We start from the raw sequence: 13,509 nt of genomic DNA on the forward strand, positions 1-13,509 counted from the left end.
TTCTCAACACTTCATATGGATTTGCTTTGAGCCCTGTGATAGCGTAATACAAGCCTTAACGTCAAAACAAACAGATAGCATAACTGCTCTCGGATATGACTTGGATTTTTATCATGCGTGCAATCCATACACAAACAGTGGAGGAGCCGCCCCATCCAGAACCACACTGAGAACTCACAGTGAGAAGACATCTATGCGTCTTTGTTAACCCTAACCTTGTGTTCAGTAGCATTTCAATGACATTATTTGTAGATGATGTAATGAAACATCTTCCTTGATGTTGAAACTGCACAAATTTGTCTTAACATTTCAATCAAACTAAAAGTCTTTCCACTTAAATATCTACAAAATAGCTCACTGGTCACAGTTTGGTCTGACTGACATCTGAGCATCACTGATGCATCCCTGTTAAAGCGGCCGCGGGGCATGTTGAAGCAGGCGAAAGGTTAGAGGATGGTGCTTGGGGATGTGTAGTTAAGACAATAGCTGGGCTTACAGTGCCATGTGTGTTGATGAATATTTCAAACACGCTCTCATAAATAAACACGCAGGACCTCGCCACCTACAGTAACCTATCATCAATATTGGATTCCCACAAAATAATTGACACAGTGCCGTTCACAAGCCAACAGGCAGGTCAGACATCAAACTACACCCTCTTATGGAGGAAGAGCTTCTTTACCATGCAACACCTGGAGGAGGTCACCAGGTTCCTCCTTCCGCGCCACTCTTACAATAATCTCAACGAGACACCCTCAAGGTCCTTCGAAGACTTAAAAATAGCCACTGCGAGCTGAGTGTGCTTGTTATTTTCACGCTTTATCGGCAGGCTATGAATACTCTGACAGGGATTTCAGCAAGTGGAAGGAAATACTTTATTTCCACGCATGCTCTTGGCTCTTCAAGCACATTTGCTCTGAGCTTTGCGTGCACAACTTTCCCTGACAGCTTGCATGCATGGCTGCAACGACAACATGGAGTACTTCTTGGGAACCTTTATTTCCCTCGCTCTTACTTGAGTGGACAGGTGGGTAGGTGGGAAGTAGCCCAGTAGCCCCAGAAAGCCTTGTTTTCCTTCCCCCGCCCCTCGTCTCCTCCTCCGGACTCTTCATAAAGCACTCGGCTGGCCGCTCTGCCATTTGTCACAAAGACACTGCTGATGGATGGAGAAGCCAGTAGGCCAGGGAAGACGGGGGAGGGAAGCGCATCCAAGCGGGGTGGAGGGCAGACAATGTTGGGCAAAGAGGGCTTGAACTTCTCCTTTTCTGGTTTTCCTTAGTGATTCTGTCCTCCCGAATGAGACTCTATGTCGAGGTTTTTGAAATCACTGAGGATATGAGACAGCATGATTGTTTACATCTTAAAAATAGAATCAAATTCTGGGTAGGGCTAGATATATTATTTAGTGCTGATGTGATACCTGAGATTATGTACAGATACTATTTTTGCTGCTGAGTGACATTAAAGTCAGAATCATTCAACAATCTACCACCAACACACACTGCTTCTATATGCTTTCAACTCTTGTGCACAATCAGGCAGCAACTGGGAAAATCCCCGTCTGAAATAAACAGCTTGTGGCAGGGAGACATGTTGTATGAAAAGAATCACTGCACTTTATTTATTTTCCGCTGCTACTTCAATGGCAGCCTTTTGAAAATGTTCCAGACAACAGAACAAGCTAAATAACCTATGATGCTCTTCCACTCTCCCTCCCTCTCTCTCTCATGTGTGTTAAAGTGCTATCCTGTCTACAGCTGTGGTGGAAACACAGGCAGAGACAGACGTTTTTAAAGGCGCACCTTCTCATCTCACAACACAATTGTTCCTCAGAGTTTTTGTGGAGGAGCCTCGGAGCAAAGTCGCTTTCAATGAGCGGGAAAAGAGCAAAATAACTGTGGTTTTTGCAGTTGATTTCCTGCATAGGGGAGGAAAAATGAAAGAGCTTTGGAAAAGCCGCAGTTTATGTGGAAAGTAATTAGCAAATGTTTCAGCACACAAACTTAACTACTAATTAAACACCCTCTTTTTAATTGATTTTGATTTGCATACCATTCAGGCTAAAAGCTAGTACAGAAGAAGAAACCTCTCTCTCTCAGAATGCAATCCGTTCCTTCAACCCAAAATGTATATTTACAGCTTTATCCTTGGCTAGATAACATGCAATTTACTTCGGAGCCAACTCGCCAGTGAACTCCACTGAGGAGAGACTCTCTGCGTTGGTCCGTCACTCCGGTTTAATCGAGCTCGAGAAGCAATGGGAGGTTTCAATCACACTTGACATAAAGACACTTAAACGTGAAAGCGGCATTGATCTCTCCGACCCTCAGTCATGCCTCACAGCACGGACTGACTGTCTTCCATTAGAAACCCAGAACGGCATCCAGGCAACAGAACTCAAAGACCTTAAACAGGCCTAATTGAATCGGTGGCTTCCTCCATTTTTCAAAGCGCAGAGGACAAATTCTAAATTCTACTAAAATAATATGCAGCATTGAATTAAAAACACTTTTCCTCACACCCATGCAATCAAGATAAAATGATGCTCTGCAGTAGATTTTTGCAACCAACACATTTTGCCAAACAAAAAGAATGAAATATTCCCTCAGTAGCGATTGAAATGCACAGCTACCAGCTGTTGTCCTGTCCGTGTGGGCATGGCTGGCTGTCAGCAGGCTTAGCCAACACTGCGCCTTGCATATGAAACAGGACATGGCCCTGTATCCCCTTGGGGAGTTCACTTCCTCTGAGCCCCCACCACCACTGCCCCACCTCCCTTCTGAAACAAGCAGCCCCTTCAGCTGGAGGCCAGATATCCCGAGCAGCAGTGGGGGCGTCTCAGGAGTTGGGGTGATTGTGGAAGTAAAAGGGGACAGCGGCCAAATATTTGAGTGCAATGCTTTGGAACCAAGTATCACAAACCCACCAAAGACACGTTTTGTCTCCTTTTTCCATTTTCTGGGCTTAATATTTCTGTTACAACACTTTAATTTCAACCTTTCCTACAATGAGCCACAGGATAAAGCCTGCAGGAATGTGTCGCGTGTCAGCACAGCATATGTGAAGCATAAACGCAAAATGGCTTCTATCCTGCCTTATTGTTCTCACTGGGTTCTTTCTTCATGCCTGTCTCTAAACAAATCACTTCCCACCCCTTCAGAATGAACATGAATCACTGGATAAGGAGGAAATCTGGAGTCCTTCAACCATGAGCAGCGGAGTCACGGTTGACTGTAAGGACACGGGGACAGGTTTCACTCAAGCCCAGTAAAGACTGTTTTCATTACTAGATGTGTAAAACATCTCCACCTCTCTGAAGTAGTGGCGGGTCTGAAATGTCAGCACAGACTGACTGCCTGTCTGTCTGCATCTCATGAATGAGCATTCATGTGTAAAAAAATTCCATGACTCCAACAAAGACACATTGCTCTATTTCCAAAACTGAAAGAGGTGAACAGGAGCATCGCCATTTAGGAAAGTGCCAAAAAAAGAAACAGTCTGATGTAACCCTGCTGGGTTTGAACCACGCATGAGTCAAGCTGGAGCTGGCTCGACAGCAAGCATCCCCCTCCACCCCCCGCCCCTATTCCCTTTCACATATCTCCCTTAAACAGACGATTGTGCAGAAATCACATCATCTTGAGGGCGAATTATAAAGTTAGCAACATACTAAATCTGCAGCCGCAATCCTTATCTAAACATCCTGATGCGGAAAGCCACTGATTATGTGTGCCACCCACATGTGTACCAGCCAGAAACCAGACGACTCGCAGCCAAGGGCTGGCCTGAGCAACTCGGAGAAGTGTTCCACACCCAGCACATAAACTAATTTAAACAATTCAATAGTTCACTGCCGTTTACAATCAGCGCTGTGGCTCACATCCCCAAGATAAGAACAGAGAATAAGCTTTTACTGCACTTCTTCCACGAATGCATGCACGCTGCAAAAAAAGCTGTTTTTACGCAAACAGGCTGTGATTCAAACACATGTATTCGTCTCAGAAGGAAACTCTCAAAAGAGCGTCTGCAAGGAGGGAAGTGCGGCAATATCACTTCCTGTGTCTGTCTGCATGCGAGACGGCTGCTAACACTTTTGTAACGCCCTCATTAATATTCACAGAGCCGCCCGGTTCCTCCTCTGACAGCACTCAGATGATGGCGTTTTCTCTTGCGCTGAAAGGCAGAAGGCAGCGCAACGCCGTCTAGCACTTTGCTTTACATCCTCCAAGAACATTTTCAAAGTGCCTTGGCTGTGCTGAAATGTGCTGACAAAGGGGAGCTCTGCTGCCATAAGTTTAGCAATATTCCTCAACTCCTACCCAGCATGCATTCCCTCATTAGTTTTTCTTGAAACAGGGTACTTGAGGAAAAACAAGGAGGAGTCGAATTAAAAAGCGGGGTAGAGGCTCAAATGAGCCTTGGGCTTAACACTTGGGTGCCCCATCGGCACTTATAAAAACAGAAGAGGCCCCTGAAAGTGGGGGTCCTTGAGGTGTGCCCACTCGAGTCTGAATGAAAGTGTGTGCCAAGAGTGGGTATTCACCATGCATGGCAGGACTTTGGCACTCTCCAGGACTTCAAGGGTCTCCCTGATTTCTCTTTCTTTGGCAGATTCCCCTGAAAGAAGCCTTAGTGGAGGGCTGGAGGGAAGCTGCCTGTAAACACTTCTGCAGTTGCTTTCTGCACCTCATCAACAAGTCCACCACCCACAGAAGTCTGCTCTGGCTTCAAATCAGATGTAAAAAGTTAAAAAAGTAGGTGAGAGGGGGAGGATGGGTGTGAGTGTGTGTGTGTCATGCCTGGGGTAGGTGGATGTTTGGAGGGGGGATGGGTTCGATGTTTGCTGAATGCTCTCCTTTGTTTGGATCATATTATGTTTCCACCACAATACTTCTAAACCCTGCTTCATCAGCTCCATTCATGTGTAACAGTTCATGCAAATGGCTGCACTAGCCTTTTTTTTTTCCTAGGGGGTGGGGGGGGGGTGGGATTCCTTTTATCAGTCTACCACCAAACTACAACTCTGCAAACTCCTGCCTGCACACCAAAGTCCAGATTATAATCCCTTCATACATCTTTACAGTCAGCAGAGCTGGGGGAAGCATGGAAAACCAGATTCTGAGTCTAAACTGCTTCATCTGGTCGGAAGTCTTGTATCTGTTCACAGAAACCACAGGAAACATGCAGAGCCAAAACTAGCGCGGCTGCTCTAATTCAGATTATTCAAACATTTACAACCATCTCCAGTAAAAGGCGAGTTGGGTGATGTGGATCCAACCAGAGTGCCATTTATAGCCACAGAAAGCCAGACACACAACAGCCAGGCGGACATTACATACATTAAATGTCACACACACACACGAAACTGGAAAATTATTAGTCATAATAACCATAATCCCGCTGCTGACCGAGTGTATCCCTTCCCATGGGAACACACAATGAAAGACCAAGCAGAAATGCAGACGAGGAAGAGATAGCTTCTTTCCGACTGAAGAGTGTGAGGGTGTAAGGAAATGCCTTTTAATCTGCAGAAGGGAAGTAGAATTTCTTCACTTACATCTGAATTCATGTTTAATCTACACCCGTAGCTGTTGTTTACTGTGTCCATTGAGCCATTTGTTGTTAAATGAGATTGTATTTACAGTAGAGGCCAATAAAAGTGAAGCTGAGCGGTGTTTCACGGGCACATAATGGTTTTATTGCCACCAGAGGCGTTTGTGTTGTCACTGCTGGATGAGGCCCAATTAGTGACAATATGTCAATGATGAGCAAATACTGATTGGGACCCTTACACCGGCCCCCAGGTAGGCTACACACATACTACACAGTCCTTATAAGATTTAGCCCCAGATGGATTTGGGGAATGATTAAGTGGTGTGGGGCCAACAGGGAATCTGTCAAACTGGTATCTACAGCACACCTTCTCACTGGAACCAGTTCTAGTCATATGCAGAGACATTTTGCTGGGACCCCCTGAACCCAGGAGGGCCACTAGGTTCCATTTAGAGGGCCACACTATGAACCAGATGGATATTTGGATCCGTTTAGGACAAAGCTGTATTTTAAAAAGCAACTTCAAACCCAGCTCTGTGCTGTCAGAGGGAGGAGAGGGAAATAAATAGTCAAACTGAGCTGCAGTGCACAAACTGGGAAATAAAATAAACAAACCAAAAAAGTACAAAAGCTTCACACCAAACTGGCCGAGGCGCAGCATGAGGGCCAACTTACCCTGGATGATGCTTTCCTCTTGTACTTGTTGGCGAAGTCAAATTTCTCCTTGATCTCGTCCAGGAGCTGCTCCAGGCGGGCCTTCTCCTCTTTCCCCGTGTAATCCTGTCCCAGGAGGATGTACGCCCTCCAGTTGGCCGAGTCGAAGCCCCAGTGGCAAGTCCTGTTCTCTTGCGCCTTGTGGCTGTGCACCACGAACTTGTGGGTCGGGTACATGAGTCTGCAGTCCATGCACTGGATGCACGCTGCGTTGGGGCTGGTGTACAGCTCCGGCACGAACAAGCCCTTGCACTTGCCGAAGCACTCGTGGTAGACTTTGAAGCTCCTCTCGGTGAGCTCCAGCTCCAGCGAGCCCCCGCTCAGCTCCTTCTTGCAGCGCGGCGGGTAGGCGCCTCCGTAGATCAGAGCATTGCAGAGCCGCTCGGCGTCCGTCTTGGTGATGAGGCCGCAGGACGGCGCGGAGAAGGGCAGGATCCCCATAACTTTGAGGATCTCCAGCTGGTCCGCCGTGCACCGGGAGCAGTAGATGTGCAGTTCGTCGCACACCGAGTTGATCTGCTGCAGGCTGAAGTCCCGCAGGACCGTGTTCAGGATCTGCGGCAGGCACAGGCGCTTCTCCCCGCCGACCACGAAGCACGAGATGGTCTCGCTCTCCAGCACCGTCTCGCACCTTTCCGTGGAGCGGTCCGACGGGATGAACAGCGGGCCCGGCATCACCGGCGGCGGCAGATGCTGCAGAACCGGCTCGGGCTCCTTCCCGTCCTTCTTGAAGAGGAGCTCATGTTGCCACCGGGCAGAGAAAGCCGCCGGTCCGCCCAGAGAGCTCATAGAGCTGAGGTGAAACTGCTTGAGAGTTTGTTGCAGTCCCGGATGAGGCTGGAAGCTCTGCCGACTTACAGTCTCCATGTTTTTCCTACAACTTCAGAAGCGTAAATCCTTTTTGTCGTTGAATCGCGAGTATCAATCCGTCCCTGAACCTGATAAATCCACGGTGTCCCAGAACTGAACAAATTTGCGGAGCGCTTCATCAAACATCCAGTAAAAAGTCCCAGACGGCGAGTTTACAGTTTTATTCCCGTGACTACAGAGTGAACACCGGACAGTCGCTCCCTGCGGCGGCGCGCCGACTGTCCATAACTAAAGAGACGCGGCTCTCCAAAACTCCAGAGAAGCCAAAAGTTGCCTTTGTTGAATTCCAAAACGAAGTAGGCGAAGATGAACCCAAAGCAGGAGCTGTGAGTCGATACAGGTCGATAAGACAATCCTTATTTGAGGCTCTTTCCGCTGTCGAGGACTGCAGCACTCCGCTCCGTCGGCCCCCGCAGTTCACTCTGACTGTATGGAGATGAGAAGTCTGAGAGCCAGCCTGCTCGCACTCCCTCGCTCGCGCACTCTCTCTCTCCTCCCCAGTCTACGGCTCGCTCTCCGTCTCTCTCTCTCTCTCTCACCCCTCCCCCTCCCTCTGTGTTTGTGTCTGGCTCAGTCATTGAATCCCAGCCAGGAATGTGAGTGACTCTGCAGGCAGGCCGGGCTCTTCCAGGAACAAGCAATCACCCCCCGCCGCCCTGCGGAGCGCGCAAGAGGAGAGGCGCAAGTGAAGGGAAGACGGGTGCTGCGTTCAGGTCCTGTGGGGGGAAAAATTACTGTAAACTTTCTTACAGTAAATTCTGCAGTGGTGGTCAGTAACTAGATATCCCATGCAGATATCCCGAGTATCTCCATTTCATGCTACTTTCATACTTCTACTGCACCAGAACTCGAAGGGAAATTTTCAAAAATATTTTTACTGTAGCTACTATTAATTTCACAGCAGGTTTTACATACAAAGCAGCCATATTTAAAATAGTTAAAATAAGCTCGGCCAAGCTGCTTGATTATTAAAATACTTAGGTCTACATGTTAATAATAATAGTACATTACTAATACAGGTAGATAAGGGGTCATTCTGCATAAGTACTTTTATACTTCCTTTTTCTGAAGGCAGGGCTGTAATTGGCAGCAACTGAGTAGCCTATTGTTTTACGTTGCATTAATATTTTTTAGAACTTATAGTTATTCAGGGAGTTTCACTGAGAGCAACCTCTCACTTGCAGGAAGGCCCTGATCACAATCACACCATTACACATTCACACCTGGAAGCTGCCCAGTACAACCGCAGCCTGGTCTGCCGGCCACTGAGCAGCTCCACTGGAGCAGTTGAGATTATGGGCCTTACTCAAGGGTACTTCGGTGGTGGTAAATCTTTTACTTTCCACACCCAGATTTATCCTGCCGTTCTGGGGATTGAACCTGCGACCTCCCGGTCACAAACTCGCTTCTCTAACTTTTGGGCCGCTACTGCCCGCAATAAATAAATAAGCCTAAATATTGTGCTAATGCCTTCTTTTTTTTACACAGGCTATGTCCTTATTAGCCTTCGTTGACTTGTAATAGATTTTTTTGTGGAAGCTCTATTTATAGATGTGAGGAGTTCTTCCATCACTGAAATCACTGCTTGAGAAAGATTTAGGTTAAAAATAAATGAAGCTTAGACTAAAAGCTGCGTTTAAATCACGTGGCGTTAGAAGCAGTGGAGCCGACTTGCAAGACATTTTTCCCCAGTTATTGACAGGATTTGAAATCAACATACAGTTTTCCACGTGTGACTGCAGGCGTGTGGACGTCGACGTCAGATTTGCGGTCATTCAGCAACTGGATCGGAATTTCCACACAGAAGCTGATATTTACTGTCTTTGCCTGAACGTGTCAGAAGCATAGAGAGCGCTTCTGTGTGGATCGTTTGGTTCAGAGAGAGAAAAAAAGCCCAGAGGACGATGGGTGCTGTTCTGCGAGAAACAAATTTAGCTTTGGAAGGTGAAACGCAAACTTGCAGAACTGACTGCGGTTTGTTTATTTTCCCTTCTGCTTGAATGTGTTAAAATTGTTTGGCAAGTTGCGGGGAACAAACAAGTTTCACGTGCTGGCGACTTTGAGAGACAATCTCGCTAATGAAATGACGAGAGAAGGTGTTTTCCTTTTGTTTTCACAGATCAGCTGTGAGAAACTGTCAGGATCAAATCACTGGCACATAAAAAGTATATATTTTTAATTATTAAATGATTGTTTCCAACACGTTGACTTTGACATGTAGATTTTCTTTAAATAAATGCACTGTTACAAAGATTCCTTTTTTAGGTCACCATTGGATTAGATGTATGGCCTATTAATAACATAATTGTTCACGTTGTGTTCAGGGATGTTTTGGGGCCACATTATGTAAAAGAGTTATTTCTAAGCTTGACCTATGTGCAGATAACTTACTATGTCTCTACATCTTATTATAGGGAGTGAAGGAGTTACAGTAAAAGCTAAGTAACCATTCCTCAGGAAGTCATGTGTCCAGAGCAAGTTCAACTCCAGTGCTGATGAAGCAGTTTGCTGCTCCTGTGGCGTCCCCTAGCCAAACCCTGCTGTAACTGCAGCATGATGGGAGGGGGGGCAAGACCTGCAAGCTAGCAGAGTCTGAGGGACAAATGATTAAATGTGTAAATGCACACATGAATATACTGTAAACCCCTGTCAAATATTATGATGATAACAATAGTGACTGTGTCAAATATGTATTTAATATTTTCATATTTAAATGCATTTTATCTTATCTGTAGTGTTGATCTTGTGGTGACACAGATGCCCAGAATTACAAAGATATGTCATGTTTTGTTTGGTATTGATGATGTTTATTACATTAAATGTTACTAGGGGATGTTGTTCATAAATGTCTAGGGTAGTGTTGTAGTACTCGAGAACGGTCTTGGTCTTGGACATTGAGGACTTGGGACCAGTCAAGACCATAACTCTGGGAATATCAATAAATTGCTTTTGCATTGTCTGATTTATGTTAACATCCTAACTTTGATTGGATGCTAAACGTATTGCTTCAAATGCAACCAATAACCCTAATTATATATGTTTTGTTCCTGTTAACAAGTATAAAGTATATCTTCTTAACAACTGTGATTGTAAACATGGAAAAGTTGAATAAAGATGCTTACGTTTATTTCAGCTCTTAGTGTTTGTATGTGGGTGTTTTAATGGGAATGTGGATCTTTCAAATCAATTTGAGAAGTATCTATGAGCTCGTTCCACATTTTATTGTGTGTCATGTAATGTGGGGAACTGGTCTTGGTCTTGACTCGGTCTCGCCCTCCCTCAGTCTTGGTCTCGACTTGGTCTCAGCCCCTAAAAGTCTTGGTCTTGTCTCGGCCTCAATAAACTCTGGTCTTGGTGTTGAGTTGGTCTCGGTTTGGGCGGTCTTGACTACAACGCTAGTCTAGGGGCCCTTGTGCAGCTACAGTGGACACCTATAGCCTGCTTCAGATGAGCTAAATGACTCACTGTGCTTTGGTGTAAGCCAGTGGTTCTCAAACCTTTACTGTCATGACCCCCTTTTAAAAGCTGAAAAAGTTAATGCCCCCCACTACATGTAAACAGATTGAATTCTTGGGCGAGAAACAAATAAAAGAGCATGATAGCATCACCAAAATGTTGCTTTTTTATTTCCCATCATAAATCATGTTCATTCATCCTGTGCATGTGTTCACCGCTGTATGTTTCTTGTGCTTTTTAACCTCGCTGCAGCAACAAATTGCCCATTTGGGACAAATAATAAACTGAATTGAGTGGAACGAGGAATCCACAAGAAACAAGTGGAATAAAAAGGGTTTCAATAAAAATAATAAATAAGTAAAGAGCTGAAGAACGCAAGAAAGGAAGAAAATACGTCATGAAATGAATCTGTGAATATATAACAGTGACGGGATGCTTGCATTATTGATCAAATGTACTGACCCTCCATCAAGACATATTTAACACAAAAACAATTCACAGGAAATGATGCATACGGTGAAACTCGTATCAATCTGAAGGTAGCCCACTTAATAAACATGAGAAACAGTCAAAGTGAAAATGAGTGTGAGCAGTTGCATAAACGAGTGTGGACGGTGGATGTGATGAGTTCACTGGGGCACTCATTGGCATGTATGAACAATGGCCACAAGGTTGGTGTCCTCTAGGTGGTGGTAGAGAGGCAATGGTGCCATGTTCCGCACTTAGAAGAGAAGTGAAATTTATACTACTGCTTCAAATCGACGGCGTAGCCTCTGCGTAGCCCCCCTACCCTACGCCGTCACCTACGTCATAGCCTGACATGCACCTCCTCAAAAATATAACACTCGTCAAGGCAACGCGGACCGTAAAGCTTGATTTATAGTCCTGCGTAGCCAGGCATTTATACTTGTGCGTCCGTCAATCTGCAATTACACCCCCAAACGCTAGTCGGAAGTAGCGCTACAGCGTTCACTGTCTTGACTTTTGCCGAGAGAGGCAGAGGCTATGCCGACGATTTGACGCAGAAGTGCACTTAAGCTCTGATTGGTCACAGACCAGGATGAATTAAACAGAACACAGAATACATGAACTACCAAATGGGCCAAGGATGAATGAAACACAGAGCACATGTAAAATCTAAACGGGAAACAACAAACTAGTAAACAGAGCAAAGAACTAACACACAGAACCAGGACTTAACACTAAGACGTGAACAAAGACACAGAACTAAGATATGAAAACCTGGAACATGCAACGTGCAAATTAACAAGGCTGAACAGAGGAAAACCCAAAACCATGACATTAACAGTGTGTTCTTCTACGAATATTGCTGTTTATGCGTTCTGTCCTCCTTACTTGTTGTGGACGTGCCCCAAAAATTGATGCGGTATGATTGTGACACGATAAATTTGAGTTTTCATGTGTTGAGTAAGTTGTAGAAAGAGTGAGTTCTGTGTGTCCATGAGTGATCAGTGGAGTTTAAGTGATGTTGACCAGTTCCAGCTAGAGCTGATGGCAGCGACAAAAACATTCCCTGTTCATTTCATTCAGACGGACAGCCTTGGAAAATGTTAACTTTATTTATGCTAGTTTACAGTATAATTACAGCCATTACAGACTACCTAGCTTCATGGTTATCAAATATGTGTATTCCCAAACTGGAGCTGGATTAGGACATGGTTAGCCTAGCGGTGCATAACACGTTTTTTATTTTTTATTTTGTTGAATTTGTAATTTTGGCGGAATTACATATTTTTGAACTTTTGGACAGAGCTAGCTGTTTCCCCCTGCTTCCAGCCTTAATGCTAATCTAGGCTAATCACGTTGGGCTTCCAAGCTTTGTACTAACCACAAAGATATGAGACTGATGTTCATCTTCCCATCTCATTGTCTGCAAGAAATGTTCTTTATTTCCACAGTTCAAATGCAGTGAACCAACTGCATCACATCATCGTATCTGAGCTGAAAGACACTGAATAGATCATTTTTTAAATATAATACATTACTGTAACCCACTTTGGTGGCCCACAAAGCAGTATCATGCTGATGCTTCCAGTGTTGGAGCCACAGGGCTGGGCTCCATCCCATTCAGCTGGCAGATACTGTAAGTGACCTTTTCTGATGGGGACCAGAGCCTTTGCCGGGCTTATCAGTCTGGCATGAAGCCATCCTTTCAGCCAGCTCTGGCAGCTACAGGCTGGATGTGGGCCTACAGTACTACACTGGCATACTGCATCACTGTCTCTGTGTGTACATTAAGTGGTAATAGAAACAAGTGAGTTACAAAGCCTGTGCTTCCTTCAGGCTTCTCATCCTATTAAGGACAAAGCTGCTAGACAGTATGGAGTGAATGCCAAGCCTCGTTTTCATTGATTCATACAGTTGCCAGCATGCAGCGCTTGTCCTCCTGTTCTCCTTTCTCATTAGCTCATCTTACATTTAATTTGTCGCCCTTCCCTCTCCTTGCACATTATCTGCTGCTTACGTGAACACAGAGGTCTTGCTTGATGTGATGGCCGTGACTTCTCCCTTTCCCCTCATCACAGTGAACACTGCATTGCATAATGTCTTTAGCAGAGTTACTTTATCATTGCATGACAAGTTGCACGTATGAGCTGGTCTGAAAACTCCTCCCTGTTGCTGTGTTCAAGAAATCTCTGTTTTACAGTTTGGAGAAGAAATCTACTACTTTACTTTCACACCTGCACACACATAGCCAACTGCTGCATAAAACTGGGTAATTGTCTGCTTTGGAAAATTTACTTGCCTGAAATGCCACTGTCCAAAATCGTTGTTTTCCGGGGCTGTCAGAATAGCAGACAAAACTCTTTGTTTGAGGCACACTGATGCTCTTAGGTATTAGTATGAGAGGTCCCTTCTCTTCATTAAAGTACCACCCAACCAAATAATGTATAA

The 13,509-nt window shown here is 45.2% G+C and overlaps 1 protein-coding gene across 1 annotated transcript in view; it reads right to left on the bottom strand.

Moving 5' to 3' along the window:
- skia (v-ski avian sarcoma viral oncogene homolog a) overlaps window positions 1–7,558 on the bottom strand; it is a 71,218-nt gene extending 63,660 nt beyond the window's left edge. The window contains exon 1 of the mRNA XM_046056176.1: window positions 6,229–7,558. Coding sequence (XP_045912132.1) covers window positions 6,229–7,134 — 906 coding nt within the window. The 5' untranslated portion in view covers window positions 7,135–7,558. The remainder of the gene's footprint in view (window positions 1–6,228) is intronic.
- Between the last annotated feature and the right edge of the window lie 5,951 nt (window positions 7,559–13,509).

This window comes from Micropterus dolomieu, linkage group LG08 (assembly GCF_021292245.1).
Source record: "Micropterus dolomieu isolate WLL.071019.BEF.003 ecotype Adirondacks linkage group LG08, ASM2129224v1, whole genome shotgun sequence".
NCBI classification, from domain to species: Eukaryota; Metazoa; Chordata; class Actinopteri; order Centrarchiformes; family Centrarchidae; genus Micropterus; species Micropterus dolomieu.